This window comes from Sorex fumeus, unplaced genomic scaffold, assembly GCF_029834395.1.
Source record: "Sorex fumeus unplaced genomic scaffold, SorFum_2.1 ptg000265l, whole genome shotgun sequence".
Lineage (NCBI taxonomy): Eukaryota > Metazoa > Chordata > Mammalia > Eulipotyphla > Soricidae > Sorex > Sorex fumeus.
This window is the reverse complement of record NW_026606322.1, coordinates 548,027-565,606: the sequence shown is the minus strand read 5'-3', so window position 1 is coordinate 565,606 and position 17,580 is coordinate 548,027. Positions and strand designations below refer to the sequence as shown.

The window sequence follows — 17,580 nt, the reverse complement described above, 5'->3', positions numbered from 1 at the left end:
CTGTTTGGCCTAAAAGGTTCTACACACCAAAATATGTAACTTAAAAGCAGTTTACCTCTCATTTTCTAATTTTAAAAGTACTGATCATGAGGAAGACTGAACAATGGTCAACAAAGAGCTGGCGCGGCTGTGACTGGTGCAAGTTTAGTGTTGGGAGTTCTTGGTATAAGATATCATCCTCTGCTGCTTTCCTCAAGATACACAACCACAGTGGGCAAATAAGATCTAAAAATTATGATCCTGGGGGCAAACTCTTGTAGGTTTTTTACTTTATCCTATGTACCACAATGACAATTATCCAATTCAAAGAGCAGTTGGAGGATTTGGTGAGAAAAAGTGAAAGCCCTTAGCCAGAAATCTGGCATAAAAGAGACACAGACAATTAGAAGCCAGAGCGACAAGTCTTCTTGCATGTGGCCTGATTCAATCCCCAGCACTATATATCGTCTCTCCCAAATTTCCCCTACAATAGTAAATTTCTGTTTGACCTATATAAAAACAGCTGTGGATTAATTTACCCTCAATTCTTTTAGTTTTGGGGCACACTATCCAGGTGGTGCTCAATCACTCCTGGCAGTGCTCTGGGGTCCGTATGGAGTGCCAGCATTCAAAATAGGGTTGGTTGTATGCAAGCAGAGCACCTTATCTCTTATTTTCTTTCACCACTCAACTCTTACACTCATCTTCTAAATGCATTTAATATCCAGTAACTATTTGGTATTTAAAATTTAGAATTATCGCATTTTTCTGATACCTGTTATTACTGATACAATAATTAGAGGAGACATAGTAGTGTCACACCTGGCCTTGTGTTACTTTTTAAAAAAATGACAGAAATATTTAGCTCAACTATGTCCCAATTTGACAGTCAATCCACTCACCAGAGGAGAAATAGTCGCTCATTTCAGATGGCAAAAGATTTGGAGCTAAGTTTCCATTTAAGGGTATAACCTATCTACAAATAAATTTTGGAATGTAGGAGGTAGTGTGTGTGTGTGTGTATGTGTGTGTGTGTATGTAGTATGTATATACACACATATATAAAAAGCAACCATATCCTTTCCTAAAAGTGAACCCTTTACTTGACACCTCAATTACAGTACACACACACACACACACACACACACACACACACTCCCAATATAGCCCCAAGCCCTGAAACAGCTGCAAACAAATGACTTACCTTTTAATATAAACATCCAAACTACTCTGCACAGAGAAGAAAATCCCTCCATTCAAGAAAAACTGATGTGAACCCCAACTAGGAGATTAAATAACTGAAATACCTAGCATTTAAAGTTGCCTTATAGGTGGTCACGTAAAAACAGTTTGGTTTTGAAAACAGACTACATACTTTTTCTTAGGCAAAATCAGCAACAATCTCGAACAATTCAGATTTATTACAGGATAATTGTCAACGTTTGTATCTGTGACATTAACAATGAAAACCACCCAAAAGTCAATCAGCTTATCTGGCATATGGAAGAAATAATCCTAGAGCAATAGTTCTCAACAACAGTACAGTTGACAAACTTAAAGTTTTTAAAAGGGTCCTAATTACTTTGTGGCAGGAACATTAAGTTTTCCAAAAAGAACCCTGTCTCCTAATTCTCACTTTTCTCCCTATTTATCATTTTTACCTTTCCTGATTTCTTCAACTAACCATACCTACCTGCTGGTATTTAAAAGAGAAGGTGCCTTTACATTGCAAATGCTCTGAATATATACTTTTCCCCATCAAAGTTCTCACTACAAAGAATATACTTTTAAAGTTTAGAGGAGGGAGAGAAGGAAAATCAAGTACCTCTCCTCCCATCAGTATATGAAAGTGCAGAAAGTTGTCTTGTACTGAGCATCTCAGTGATACTCAAATTAATTTTATGTAAATTAAGTCTGCCAGGGAACTAAAGATAGGACTTACACTTACCTTCTAAAAATATCACTTTTATTACCAAAAAGGCTATTTTAGCAGTTCCAACAATTATGCTAGGACTTCTAGTCAATTCCAATTTTAATATTAAAAAAACACTTATTACAATAAAAATTTAGTTTAGCTCTCATGGCTCATAAATTTCTAGGGCAGAGTCAAGATAAATTCCTCTGTTTTAAACACAAAGTAGACCACATTAGTTCAAAGGACTTTGTTTTAATCACTTTCTTGATACACCTACAATCACTAGCAAAAATTCCGAATGTACACTATGCTTACTAACTTGGGGAAACAATTTTGTGTGCTTTTTTCCCATTCAAATTGGTTTATCAAAATAAACTGAAATTATTCAATAGAAGGTACATAATTTAAACAGCCCATAGAAATGACATGGATTACCAGTAATTTACAATCGAAAAAAACAAAACAAAACAAAACTAGCTGCCTCCCCAACCCCCCAAAAAAGGTTAAACCAAGATTTTTTTACTATGATATCAGTGCTTCTAATTACCCTTCTGGAAGAAGTTACTTTAATGTGATGTAAAGGCAACATTGAAAGTTTTTGTTTAAATTAACCACCTAATTTTTCTTTATAATTACAAAGAATCAGTCTTTTACAGGTCAAGTGCAGTAAACGAAAATGTTCTTTCAGCACAAAGCAGCACTAGAAAAAGTAACAGTTATAGATGGGAGTTGACTAGTATTGTAGTGGCTGCTCCATCAATAAAGACATCAGACGGTATCCATCCAGAGCACAGACACAACTACAGACTAGATGCGAAGAATGCTTCACACTTGGCTGATAAATGTCCTTTGTCTTTGTATCTTTCCTACTTTGAAGTGGATTTCTAAAAGTTTACACCAGGTCACATAAGTTGGCTGCTTAAGTAACAACATGATGAGGTATGAAAGCTCTGAGTATCCCTAACGTTCAGCAGGATTTACCAGAGATGTATAATAGCTTGACAGGGGGAACTTCCAAATAGTTACACTTTGGGGTTATAATGAATTCTGGAAGATGACAAGATTAAAGAGGCTTAAAAGGGTATTCTCTGAAACAAAGATGAGCAACTTTTTCCTTCAGAATTCATTTTGAACAACATTATCAACAAAAAATCTTCTCTGATAAGAGTGTTCCAACATTGAGTCAAGATGGCCAACTAGCACCAAGAAGTCGTATTGAACTCAGTTGCAGTTCTCTTGGCAATTAAGCTTATATTTTCATTCCAGTCCAAGCACAAATGTAGATCACAGAAGACAGTACTGGAAGCGCCATTTGCAGTATAGATTGCAGTCATTACATGAGTTAGAAGGTAGAAACTTTATTTGGGTGGGGAAGGGAACCTGACTGGGCAGGACTAGCAGGAAATGAAATGAATAGGTAATAACGAGGTTCTAAGAAAAAAAGATCTACTGCCCTTATCTGAATTAAATGGGTCATATTGAGTAGGTTATGATAAAGATGCTACATTAAAGGGGTTATATATGCAGCATGAATCAAGAATCAAGCTGCACCTGGCTAAGAAATAGTTCCCAAAGTAACCTTTAAAAGTATGTGTTATCTGCCAGTCCCAGAGGATTGAAAGCACCTAAGGTGAACTTCAATTTAATGAGGACCTTGATCAGGACCACAAAGCCTGAAACATTTAGTGCAGAAACACAGCCTCTAGTCACACTATTTGAGTTTAGAAAATTGGAGGGTTTTTTTCTTCCTGATTTGGTCATATGCTTTTGTTTTTAAATTACAGGGTATGGTTTCAATTACTAAGGATTCTAATCGTCACACCAGTGTTAGAATTGAACCACTTCCAAATCCTAAGACACATAAGATCAAAGAGAAGCAAAAGAGCCATACAAGTTAATACGTGCTCCTTACTTTTCTGCTCTAAGGGAATCATCACACCAGAATCACATTTAAGAGTCAAAGTGTTAATTCTTCAGCATTCCTGACAACTAGAAAGCACATTCACTGAAGGCTGAAGGTGAGGGAGTAGATGGTTTAACTTTAATATCTGAAGAATGGCGCCAATAGAAAGAGACCATCCAATCTCAGTAAGGATTAATGCAAATTTGGCTAGAAAAAGCCACCAGGTAATCCAAGGTTCACTGTGGAAGAGCTCCTGAAAAGTATTCTGAAGTATACACAACAGGTCTAAACATCTCTCTTGTTGCAAGTAGTTGTGTGAAATTCAAGATAAAGGTTAGGTCTCATCCTAAATGTCAGTATTTTCCCCCACATTAAAGGGATAAGGAGTCCTCTTTCTTCCCCCACAAAAAGATGGGAGCCACATTAATGTGTGTATATTCCCATGACTCATGTAAGTGCGTGTCTCCAAAGCCTAGGGATTTTCCATAAGAGAGTGGGCTGATCTGGTTACCCTATTTATTAGATGGGTAGTCCATCACAGAGAGCCAGGTTTTCCAGATGTGTGTAAGAGAGCAGGTGCGCAAGGCAAGCAAATGAGCGCAAACAGTATTATGGAAAACATTTGAGAAGTTAGCTCCATGAGAACTGTGGACTCCACAAGAGGACTTGACTGGGTAGCCTGGTTTGACACAGGAACATGAAAGCAGGACAGTGCTTCAAAGCTGGAACCCTTCCATAGGAGCCTCACACTGCTGGAAGATGTACTGCTGCTGACTCAGGTCAACCTGGGGTGTGATGCTGCTGTCCTCATCCTCGGTCCCAAAGTAATGCTCAATAAGATCAAAGGCCTTCTGGTAGATCTCCTGGTTTTCATGACTCTGAAGGAACTCAATTTTATCCAAACCTAAGATGAAGAAAAAGGAAAATCTATTGAGGATCTTTTTGAAAATGCAACGAAACCATTTCTCCATCGTGTCTTTCCACAATGGAAAAGAAAATTTTATATCCAATTTATCTCCTTCATTATGCATTTAGTAGGAACATAGAAATTATTACTAGGATTACATGTTTGTTATACCACAGCATGACATTCTAAACAAACATGCAAGCAATTCCCAGTCTACAGAAGCAGCATACTCTGTAAGCAGCCACATCAGTGCCTTGTGTCAATACAACTATTCCTACTATGACCTAATTAATTTTTGGCTCTACTTCTACCTACCTGGGCTGCAGTATCATTTCAAACTGACTACCCTTAAACCAGCCAGAACCAATTTGTATTGCATAAAACTGGGATTATGCCTAAAACAACTAGAAAACAAATTTTCTTTATTAACTTCAAGTTCGGGCTGGAGCGATAGCACAGCGGGTAGGGCGTTTGCCTTGCACGCAGCCAACATGGCCGACCCGAGTTCGATTCCTCCGCCCCTCTCAGAGAGCCCGGCAAGCTACTGAGATTATCTCGCCCGCTCGGCGAAGCCTGGGAAGCTACCCGTGATGTATTCAATATGCCAAACACAGTAACAAGTCTCATGATGTAGATGTTACTGGGCCTGCTCGAGCAAATTGATAAACAACGGGAGGACCGTGACCGTATAACTTCAAGTTCAACTAAGTAAGGTTTTTGTTCTTTTAAATCTTAAAGGCTGTAAGTAATTCAACTGCTGTAATCAAACTGCTGTAGTCAACAATCATGAATGTTAATATTTCTCAAAGGAAAAATACTGGTATACATATCCTCAACTGAAATGTATGTTTAAAAGGTCAGTATTTATCCCTGGAAAGCTGAGTCAAGGAGCATTCTTTTAAAAAAGTCCTTACTTAACAGTCAACATTTGAAACTGCATTTATAATCTTTAAAAAGTTTTTGTTCTTGGATCACACCCAGCAGTACTCAGGACTTATCTTGATTCTGCGCTCAGGGATCACTCCTGACAGTGCTTGGGGGGACTATATGGGGTACATGGATTGAACCAAGATCTGCTACATGCAAACCCAGCACCTTCCCACCGTACTCTCTCCAGTTATTTTTTAATTTTTTAAAATGTACGTTCTTAAGATCATTTTTGAAAACAATTCTACTTATTTGATAAATCTGAAAATGAACTTACTTGGACCTTAATTCCATTCTCAGAAATAAACCCCAGAGCAGGAGTTTTGTTTTTATTTTTTGCTTTTTGGGTCACAACCAGTGATGCTCAGAGAGTATTACTCTTGCTCTGCACTCAGGAATTACTCCTGGCGGGCCTCAGGGGACCATATGGGATACCAGGGATCAAACCCGGGTTGGTCTCATGCAAGGAAAATGCCCTACCCACTGTACTATTACTCCGGTCCCTAGGGCAGGGGTTTTCATCTGAAGGGTAACAAGTATGATTGAAAACCATTGTCCTGGAACAGTCTAAAGTACCCATTAGCAAACCAATGACTACATGTACAGTTAAAATTTAGATGAAAATAAAGCGGAAACCAAATGGTAGGTGAGTATTACTGAGATGCTAGATCAGAAATATTTTAGGGTCGGAAAAAAATGGAGGAATCAATTCAAAATGAGAACTCTAAATCTTTCAGAGACTGTCAGTGTGACAGGAGCCCTATGAGAGATTCTCAACCAATCAGACTGGCAATTCAATGAAAAAGCCAAGAATATCATGCTATTTAGACCTTGTAGTGCCAGGGATTACTCAGACTATCCGGGTGCTGGAGGACTCTAGAGCCATGCCTGGCAATCTTAGGGGACTATGTAATGCCAGAAATCAGATGAGTTGAGTACATGTCTACTTGTACTATTGAATTATCCCCACGCCCTCAGAACAAATCTTTTAAAATAACAGGTCATGCACTGTCTACAGCAAATATTCTTGGGGCTCAAATCAACTATTAATACAAGGGAACACCACAAAGGTAAAGTCAGGAACTAGGACTATCTTAGAAGAGTTCAATGTAAACACTGCTAAACTAAGTAATACTCCCTTCTCTTTACATTACCAACTCTACACCCTATACTGAGTGTACAGCACAGCGGGTAGGGCTGGAGCAATAGCACAGTGGGTAAGGCATTTGCCTTACATGCGGCTGACCCGACTTCGATTCCTCTGTCCCTTTCGGAGAGCCCAGCAAGCTTCCGAGAGTATCCCGCCCGCACAGCAGAGCCTGGCAAGCTCCCTGTGGCGTATTTGATATGCCAAAAACAGTAACAAGTCTCACAATGGAGACATTACTGGTGTCCGCTTGAGTAAATTGATGAGCAATGGGAGGACAGTGTTACAGTGCTACACTCCATACTATCATTCATCACAATGTTTCTATGTGAGAATTAAAAAAAAAAAGAAAGAATTTCAGGACATCTATTAAACACTTTGTTTTACCATAAGCTTCTTCAATCAAAGCACAGTAAGGGTTGATGCCAGTGCCGTTCCTTTTGGCTTCTTGTTCCCCAAGTCTTAGAATATTTTCTAAGCCATTGAGGGCAACCTGTACAATCTTAGAGTCCATGACTGTGAGTAGATCACACAGTGGCTTGATACAACCGAGCTCAACGAGGTACCTAAATACAAAGAAAAATTTCGTGAGACAAAGCTCTTAAATTTATAAAAATTATAAAATTGATGAGTCAAAGTCTAAGTGTATGAACTGAGAAATAGGCACTCTTAGCACACACAAAATCAGTTGTTTAGCACTGATTCCATTCTTTTTTTACCCCTCCACTCTACTGGACTCCAGGAAATTGTTAATACTTTCTTAGTCTGAATATGGGTAAGTCCTCAACAAGCATACTTTTAAACTAATTTTATCTTTGTTTCTACAGATAATCAAACTTTTGAAACAAGACACACTTGGAACGAAAGCCAGAACAGGCATACGAAACAAATTCTATTTTGTACACAAAACTCTTAAAACTTTAAAACAGAAGGTAAAAGGTAAAGGTAAAGGCCCTCCCGTTGATCGTCGATTTGCTCGAGCGGGCCCAGTAACGTCTCCATTGGAGACTTTGTTGTTACTGTGTCTGGCATATCGAAAAACTGGACAATTTAAAAAATAGGCAAACCCCCCCCCCCCCAGTCATTCAAAAAGACATATGTGTCACTACTCATTGAAGCACTTAGTGCAGTAGCTAAGAAACCGAATCAGGTTAGGTGTCCAGCAGTAGATAAATTCGTCATGAATGTGTGATAAATATCCACAGTGGACTACTACACAACTATAAGGAACAATGGAATCATGTAATTCATTGCTCCCTGTATTTTTGATATGTGCCATTCTCACTGGTGAGAGATGGTCACCTTGGATTTCCCTAATAAGTGATGATGAGCATTTTTTCAAGTGCCGGTTGGCCATCTATTGGTCTCCCTCAGAAGTCCCGTCCACCCCACATGAGGCTGAGTCTTATTCGGGGCACCCTGGGGCGGGGGTGTAAGCCCACCACCTGCCCAATCAGAGCTCCAGCAGCAGAAAACCTCCAGAACCCAACCACTGTCATGCTCACGGCCCATCTCCACAGGCTCCGGAGGAGTCTCATCCATAAATTAATCTATTGAAAAACTCAAGTATACAGATTTTGCGACCGAAATCTCCAGGCTCTCAAGGAGTAGGGGATGAGCAACCTCCCTATTTCCCTGTTCTTCTGGAAGCCTGGCAGCTCACAATTGCCTCTGGTGCCATATAAGCACATTAACCAGTATGATCCAGAAGCTAACAAATAAATCTCAGAAGAGATTAACAAGCTGCAGAGATGCCTCCAGATCCCTAAGTCAAACATCAAGTAAAAATTTTAACTCCAGCACCCCATTCAAATTTTTAGAATTCCTCAAGTGACTCTCATAGTATATACCACTAATATACCAGGAGTAGCACACCACATTGGATGGGATGTAAAGTAGAAGACAACCAATCTCAATTAAAAAAATGTATTAGCACACAAGGCTCAAACTGTTAGTAATCTCTTATAACAAGGGCTTATTGGCTCGAGGGTGAGATACAACAATCTTCACGCACTTTCTAAGGGAACTTTTTTTGATCATTTTTAGTGCATTATTCATAACAAGCAATATGAAATTAATTATTTGGGACCTGCTATGGGGCAGGCTTTGGTGATGTTTAGGAAAATTCTAAATTTTAATTAATGTTAATTTGGGTTGGTGTCAGAACACTGAATGTAATAAATTACTGTGACCTTTATAAAAATAAAAAATTTAAAAATTACATTACAAATTTCAAAATTAAATTAAAATTTTAAAAAATTTTTAAAAAGTCCCAGTTCATTTCCACTTTCCATTTTAAATGGGATTTTGGCTTTTTTTTGTTGATCGTTGTGAGCATTCCATCTGATGTGTATCAATTCTCTATCTGATGTGCTGAAAGCAAGTATTTTATCCCATTCAGTTAGCCTCTTTTAGTTTTAGCCCATGATTTAAGCCATACTGAAAGCCTTCTGAGATCAGATGAGATTAGGTGCATTCACAGTAATATGGCTGTAGACCCTGCAGAACTCTTTAGTCTGATATACTCTCATTTGTTTACTTTTGATTCTGTTTCCTCTGCCCATGGCACTGCATCATTGAAGACATCTTTTGAAGTCCAAATCTTGAAACATTAAGCCTTTATTTTACTCAATGCATTTTATAGATTCTGGCTTGATTTTAAGATCTTTAATTCACTTTGAACTGTCTTTTTTATAAGATGTAATATACAGATTGAACTTTCATTTTTTACAAATGGTTATCCAGTTTTCCCAAAACCACTGGTTGAAGAGTACTTTTTAAATTTTATATTTCTTAAATTATATTAAATATCTTAAATCTGGGAAAAACGATTATCAATAGTTTTACATTTAAGAGTTTTTTTTAACTTTTAATTTTTTTCTATTTTTTGCTTTTTGGGTCACACTGGTAATACACAGGGGTTACTCCTGGCTCTGCACTCAGGAGTTATTCCTGGCGGTGCTCAGGGGAACACATGGGATGCTGGCAATCGAACCCCAGTTGGCTCCGTTCAAAGCAAACGCCCTACCCATTGTGCTATCGCTCCAGCCCCTAAGAGTTTCTTTAGATGAAGGCTAAAAAGACAGTACAGCAGGTATTGAGACTGTCTGATGTGCAGGACCCGGGTTCAATCTCCAACATCTCATACGGTCCTTCATGTCCTGCCAGTAGTAATTCCAGAGTGCAGAGCCAGGAGTAAGCCCTGAACATCACTAGTTGTGGCCTCCAAACCAAAAACAAACCCAAACAAAAAGTTTCATTAGAGAAACTTTGGGGCAAGAAATATCATTTCAGAAAAGTAAATTCTTAGAGACAAAACTGTTAAAGTCAGATTTTTTTAGATGATAAATTACCAAGTCTAAAACCATTTCCCTCAAATATAATTTTGTTCCTTTTGATTTATCACTAGGACTCAATTTTCCTCAATCATCTTTGACTTCTTTCATTTTCTTTGCTATCTTTGGTATCTGTAGCTTGCCAGCAAGTCCTACACAGATCCTACTTTCCCAAATACGAATATCCCAAACTACTATTATCTTAATCCTGGGTCAATACTGATGAAATTACTGCCAACAGCATCTCATTTGCTTTTTCTCAATATACTTTATTTATATCACTTTCAAGATTAAACACACTCCATGTCTTCACAATATTCTATCCTAAATAATGTTCAAAGTCTATCAATAATCTGTATTTCTCATTTTTGTGAGTAGGTTATTATTTGTTAGAATAAGCTGTATCATCCAATAATATTTATTGTACACAATCTCTAGAATTATGGGCATTTCCTAAGTTATTTTAATTAGGTTGTTAATCTACGTATTGTCTCTGAACACATAATCAGCAGGGGCTGCAGTGACAGCACAGCGGGTAGGGTGTTCTCATCATATGCAGGCAACTTGGGTTTGATTCCTGGCATCCTATATGGTCCCAGAGCCTGCCAAGAGTAATTCCTGAATGGACAATCAAGAGTAACTCCTGAGTATCGCTGGGTGTGGTCCAAAAACAAGCCACATCTTTTATCAATGATAGCATTCTTTCAGTAATATAAACCAATAGTTTTCTAATAATTTTCTGGTTTGAGGGGTCATACCCAGTGGTGTTCAGGGCTAACTCCTGACTGAACTCAGGGATCACTCCTGGCAGGGCTCCAGAACTGTATGTGGTACCAAGAGACGGAACCTAGTTCAGCCACATATAAGGCAAATACACTATCGGTTCTATTAGTGCACTGTCCCCTGTAATAGTTTTGAATTATTCATCCTGTTAAGAAGAAAATGCTAAGGAAATAATTAACTTCACTATTATAAATAGACTGAAGTTTTATTTTTGGTTCTGATGCCACACCTGGCAGTGCTTGGAGCTTACTCCTGGCTCTGTATTCAGGGATCACTTCTGGCGGTGCTCAGGAATGCCAAGGATCAAACCCTGGTCAGCCATGTGCAAGGCAAATGCCCTGACAGCTGTTATCTCTCAAATTTTTGAATGGTGCTGTAGCTACTCTTCTTGACCAGCACAAAATGCCTCTGAATACTTAAAAAAAAATTATTAGAGATTCTATCATTTATAATGCTTAACAATGGTTTTTCATTCATGCAATTCCAATATCAGTGTACTCCTCAGTCCCTCCCACCTGCGACTCAGTTGATGGAGCAATTCTCCTATTATGTTGCCTTTGGACCTTTGTTGCTATCTTTAAGTTCCACATATGAAGGGCATGCACTCCAGTCCATCTAGACTCTTAATACTTTGATGAAAGATACCACAGCATTTAACAAATAAGTTTAAACTTTTCAACTTAGAAGATGCATTAGACATAAAATGTAGAGACAATAACTATAAATCTCATCAGAGAATCTGATTATCAACTTGTTTAAATTACTGCCATCTGGAAGCACATGCTTAGAATTATACTCATCCTACTCAAAAGACAGCATGTTGAAGTCTGGAAAAAACTAATCTCATACAAATATGCTTCTGAAGACCACTTAAAGTCTTCTTTGAAAAATGTATCTACAATAAACTTAATATGTGCTATTTATTTACCATTTTATTACTGGAGCGATTAGGGCTGGAGCGATAGCACAGCGGTAGGGCGTTCGCCTTACAAGCGGCCAACATAGCCCACCCGAGTTCGATTCCTCCGCCCCTCTCGGAGAGCCTGGCAAGCTACCGAGAGTATTCGATATGCCAGACACAGTAACAACAAAGTCTCCAATGGAGACGTTACTGGGCCCGCTCGAGCAAATCGACGATCAACGGGAGGGCCTTTACCTTTACCTTTTATTACTTTGGGCACCTACTTAATCTTCTGTAACTAATGAAATTTTGAAATGTTTGTACTTTTTTTTTGGTCATACTCGGTGCTACTCATGGGTTACTTCTGGCTCTGCACTCAGGAATTACTCTTGGCAGTGTTTGGGGGACCATATGGGATGCCAGGGATCGAACCTAGGTATACGTGTGCAAGGCAAATGCCCTACCCCCCAATGTTTCTATCTTTTAATTCTGAACACGATAACAAAAATCAGCATTGGTGACGGCCTACAATTAACCCCCAAAAGAACAGGAAAAGAAAGCATTAATACTCATTTAAATACTCAGGGCCAGAATGATAGCAGAACAGGTAAGGCACTTGCTTTGCCTGTGTCTGACTCAGGTTCAGCCCCTGATACCCAATGTGGTCTCCTGAGCACTGTCATGAGTGATCCCTGAGCATAGAGCCAGGAGCAAGCTGTTCAGCTGATCCTCTGAGCAAGGCCAGGTGTGGCTCAAAAACAAAACAAAAATAAAACCACCCCAAACAAACCAAAACAATAGCAAAATACCCCTATCTTCTATAATCTGAGCTGTCTACAAAGAAAGTTATGGCAAGGGCAGTTATTATGTTTCAGCAGCAAAGTATACCTGGTGTAACACTGACTTCAGTATAACCAAAATAGAAAAAAAGAAAGCTAAGGCAGGTCAAAAGTCTAAAACCCTCTTCCTTCATCACTATTCTTTTTTTTCCTACCCGAAATATAACATGACTGACTGAGAACTGAGTCTCATGTTCTTGTGAAGAACTGATCGAAGTTTCAAGTACATACAGATTTCTCCTTCACTACATACCATAACTCTATGTTCGCTCTTTATTCTAAAACTCACTGCTCTTTCAAGTCTGGTACAATTCTACAGTAACAACAAAGTCTCCAATGGAGACATTACTGGGCCCGCTTGAGCAAATTATTAAAACATCTAAACTAGAAACAGAAAGGTTTAGTTATTAAAGTTGGACTCTGGTAAGTAACCTTCTAACCCACACAAGATTATTTTTGGCAAGTAGCTCTACAATATGTAGAAACTACCGTCTCAGATTTTGATTGATTCAAAGCTCAACTGTGCCTTCTCATAATTCAGAAATACTTTTAGCAAAAAAAAAAAAAAGGGAAAGAACTCAAGAACTATGTATTTGAGTCTAATTATAAAACTGAGAATAAAGAGGCCCAGAACTGAGAATTTTCAATTGGTAGACACCAGATTTTATATTAATACTTACTTGATTTGTTCAGCTGATCCTCCAGAAGTTGCATTTGTGATGGCCCAAGCTGCTTCTTTCCTTGTCCGAAACTCAGCAGTTTGTAATATACTAATAAGGGCTGGAAAAATGCTGGCATCTATCACAGTCTGGTATTAAAATATCAAATGGAAAGGGAAATTATAAGATTTGTAGTAATGTTCATGGTATCTTACTTTCCAAGTTATCTTTATTAATGACACCACTCCCTCTCTACTAAACAAACTAGAATAAACTTCTCATTATATCTCTACTTATGGATATTTGGTATTAGTGACATAGCCCCTCACAAGTACTTTGTAATCTAATGTTCTCTTCTATAGTCCTCTCTTCTTCTCACAGTACCAAATCATGAAAGTTAACATCCATTCTTCTCATTTCTCTCACTTCTCATTTCTCTAATTTTTGTTATTGTTAACTTTCCAGTTTCTATTTCCTCAGACTCCTAGCCCAGGGGTGGCTAACTGCTTTAAACCTATTACCCCACCCCACCCCCCCCACACAAAATCACCTGACCTTTATCAAGTCTCCTTTCTAAGCACTTTGTGTACTTATTCAAAATTAAGTTATTTATCTCCCAGTCTTCCAACTTATTTTTTTGTCTTTGAGAAACACAGCAAGCTCAGAAAACCATGCAGTTGTCAGGTATTAAAACCTTGGCTTCCAAGATGCAAAACATAAAAAGCCTATTAATCTCTCTGGCCCATTGTAAATATTTCCAACATAAAATGTTCTCTGCCTGAGCAGCACACTGCAGAGATGTCTCCCTACCCAGCACCAGGCTGATTTCACCGGGGCGCCTCGGAGGAGGGTTGGGGCGAGGGGGCAGGCAAGTCTGTCTGCCTACTCCAAATGAACCATGGCAGCCGCAAACCCCTAAAACCCAATCTCCGCCAGGCTAAGGGTCAAACTTCACAGGCTCGTCCCAAGTCCCAGATACATGAGAATCTACTGAAAGGTGTGCAGGACTAGTGGCAGAAAACCCCAGGCTTCTTGGAGTTGGGAATGGGTCACCTTCTCTGATCTCCCTACCCTTCCGGTTTCCTGGCAGTCACATCCACGAACTGCCTTCTTGGCGCCACTTAAGCGCACTAACGGCCATGATCCAGAGATTCACAAACGAATCTCAGAAGCAAGAAGTATGTCACAGAGATGCCTCTGGACCCCAATTATTTAAAATTTTAGAATTCCAGGAGGGTGTGGCTGCTTTTGCGGCTGCAGACATCTCATACTATTCATAATAAACAATACAAAATAAATTATTTAGCATCTGCCTGCGGCACAGGCTTGAGTGATGGTAGGAAAAATTTGAAATAATGGTGGTGGGAAGACGTAATGGTGGTGGGACTGATACTGAAATACTGAATGTAATCAATTACTATAAACAACTTTATTAAAATAAAATTGAAAATTAAAAATTCTGCCTATTTCCTTTCACAGTGCTGCCATGTTATTCCCAAACTGCTACCTCCCACCCAGATTAAACAAGTATTTTTTCTAAATCTTTTTTATATACTAACAGTAGATTTCCTTACATTATTTTCTCTGTATTTTGGAATGTACCAGAATAATGGGCTGGAGCAATAGCACAGTGGGTAGGGCGTTTGCCTTCCACGCAGCCAACCCGGGTTCGATTCCTCCGCTCCTCTCAGAGAGCACGGCAAGCTACCCATGACCTATTCAATATGCCAAAAAACAGTAACAACAAATCTTTCAATTTGTTGTGAGATGTTACTGGTGCCTGCTCGAGCAAATCGGTGAACAATGGGAGGACAGTGCTACAGTGCTACAGCAGAAAAATGAACTGGTCTATAAAACAGAACTTTACCATGTCAAGGAGAAGAGGAAATGGATGGGGTATGGGTGGGGTGGGGATCTAAGGGAGGGGACACACTGAGGAGGGTATGACGGTGTAATGTGGAAACTTGAATGAATGAAACCCTATCATTTTGTTAACAGTATTGTAAATCATGAAGTTTTTAAAAATTTACCAAAAAAAAAAAAAAATAACCACCAACAGACACCAAAACCTTAAAATGGATTCATACCCATTCTTATATCCCAAAATTGAGAAACTGAAAAGTTTATAAGAGCTTGGTAATGTAGAAAAATCTACTACACTCAAAATAATTATCTATGGTATTAATAACTTGGAGTGATTACGTGAAATACTCTATATCTGAAAATAAACACACCAGATGGTTTCATTTCTATGGAGAATATAGATAAAATAGTAAAATGAAATGAAAATAACTCCTGAACTCAGCGAAAAATATGTCAGCTACCAAAGGAAAAGGAGCAGAGGTGTGAAAAGAATAAGCCTGATCATGGTGAACAGTAAAAGAATTATAGTGCTTAAATTGGGGTAGGACAGAGATATATCAAGGTATGAGGCTGTATTCCCAATATTCTTGAATTGTCAACCGTCAGGTAATCAATAAAAATTGCTGGAGTGGCCCTGAGAGCACGGCCAGAAGCTCAGCATTCTCAGTTCCTAGTATTAGAGCACCTGATCCAGTTGGCGCAGTATCATCAGAAAAGGCCCACAGGCAGGCTGAGGACTGCTTGGGAAGACTGAAAAGGTTTTTATTTTAAAGAAAGTTTGCTAAAGTTATCAATCTCAGAATGTAGTGCAGACAATTCATTGGGAAAAAAAAAAGGGTGTCCATAGTTTAGAAAAACTGAAGCAAACCAATACAAGGATCACTTGCATCACTTGTTGTCCAGCTGTTCATCAATTTGCTCGAGTGTGCGCAGTAACGTTCTCCATTCGTCCCAACCCTGAGATTTCAGCAGACTCTCCTTACTCGTCCATTCCAATGCTACGGCATTGGGGGCTCTTTCTGGTCAGGGGAATGAGACCCGTTATTGTTACTGTTTTTGACATATTGAATATGTCACAGGCAGCTTGCCAGGCTCTGCCATGAGGGTCAGATACCCTAGGTAGCTTGATGGGCTCTCTGAGGGGGATGGGGGCAGGATACAAGGATACAAGGACATCTACTAGAAAATAAATATTTTACTTACCAAGAGTAAAGCCAATCTGTTTAACATAAAGTCCACAGAATATTAATTTTCAGATCTTGGAAAACCAACAAATCATATATTTATTGATTTCCAAGGGGCAAAGGGAAAAAAACTAAGTCCTCGGTATAAATTTCAGAGACCTCTATACAGTAGGATTGAGTAAGCAGCAGACAAAAGAAACATAGGGACAATGGTAAAAGTTTGTGTCTGCCATGGTAAGTAAAAAAAAAAAAATACGCAGAAAGGAAAGTAAGAAGCACCAATAAGAACACAGAAAAGACACAGGTGCTGAGATTACCTGAATCTGTGCCCTATTTCCAGCAGTGATGTTAGATATTGTCCAACATGCTTCCTTTTTGATAGATTCCTTTGGGCTACTTAGCAAATGCAATAAACTCTGCAGAGCTGAGCAATTCAGAATTACCTAAAAGGAAAAGTTTGAAATTTTTTACTTATTGTACTGGTCAAAAAAAAATACACCTAGACCCCAAAACATTTAGAAAAGATACAGATAAGAGTAGGAGCAATAGTACAAGAGCAGGCAGAGTGTTTCCCTTGCACACAGAAAACAGGAGTTTGATAACCAGTATCTCTTATAGTTCCAGAGTCCACCAGAAGCACAGATCAAAGAGAAAGCCCTAAGCAGTGGCAGGTGTGGTCCCTTAACAAAAAACAAACAAAAAAAAACACAGGCAGAGAAATGTCTCCCATTAAATTTTACAAAAATCTTTTTTATTTGGGGGTGGGGTGGGGTATCATACCCAGCAATGCTCAGGGCTTACTGCTGGCTCTACACTCAGGGATGACTTCTGGCAGGGCTCAGGGGACCATGAATCTGGGTGTCTCAGATCAAACCAAACCTGTCTGCCATATGCAAGGCAATAGCCATAGCCACGACACTCCAGCCTCTACAAGTAACTATATATTGCAAAATCCGTATTCTGTTATTTTACTAGGTATACTAGGGGCCATAAGGCACCTGAATGAGAAATATTGAGAAATAAAGACTTTATACTCTAAGTTTACCCTTTTGTACTCCTAATTCATACTTTTTCAAATAAAATTCACCCCATGCAAAAATATAAAATGAAATAAATAAATCACCCTTTTGCGAATAAAATAAAGGGCCAGGATCAAATGCAGGACAACACACATGATTGGCATATGTTCTATCACTTGGCCTATCATTCTACCCAAATGCTTTTTTTTTTTGGTGGGA

General features: G+C 38.8%; 1 protein-coding gene across 1 annotated transcript in view; it reads right to left on the bottom strand.

Annotated features, from left to right (window-relative positions):
* Positions 1-1,382: 1,382 nt before the first annotated feature.
* Positions 1,383-17,580, bottom strand: part of KPNA1 (karyopherin subunit alpha 1) — a 77,912-nt gene continuing 61,714 nt past the window's right edge. Inside the window, exons 11-14 of the mRNA XM_056109432.1 lie at positions 16,660-16,785; positions 13,317-13,444; positions 7,166-7,344; positions 1,383-4,701 (exon numbers count right to left, since the gene is read on the bottom strand). Of these exons, the coding sequence (XP_055965407.1) occupies positions 4,514-4,701; positions 7,166-7,344; positions 13,317-13,444; positions 16,660-16,785 (621 nt within the window). The 3' untranslated portion in view covers positions 1,383-4,513. The remainder of the gene's footprint in view (positions 4,702-7,165; positions 7,345-13,316; positions 13,445-16,659; positions 16,786-17,580) is intronic.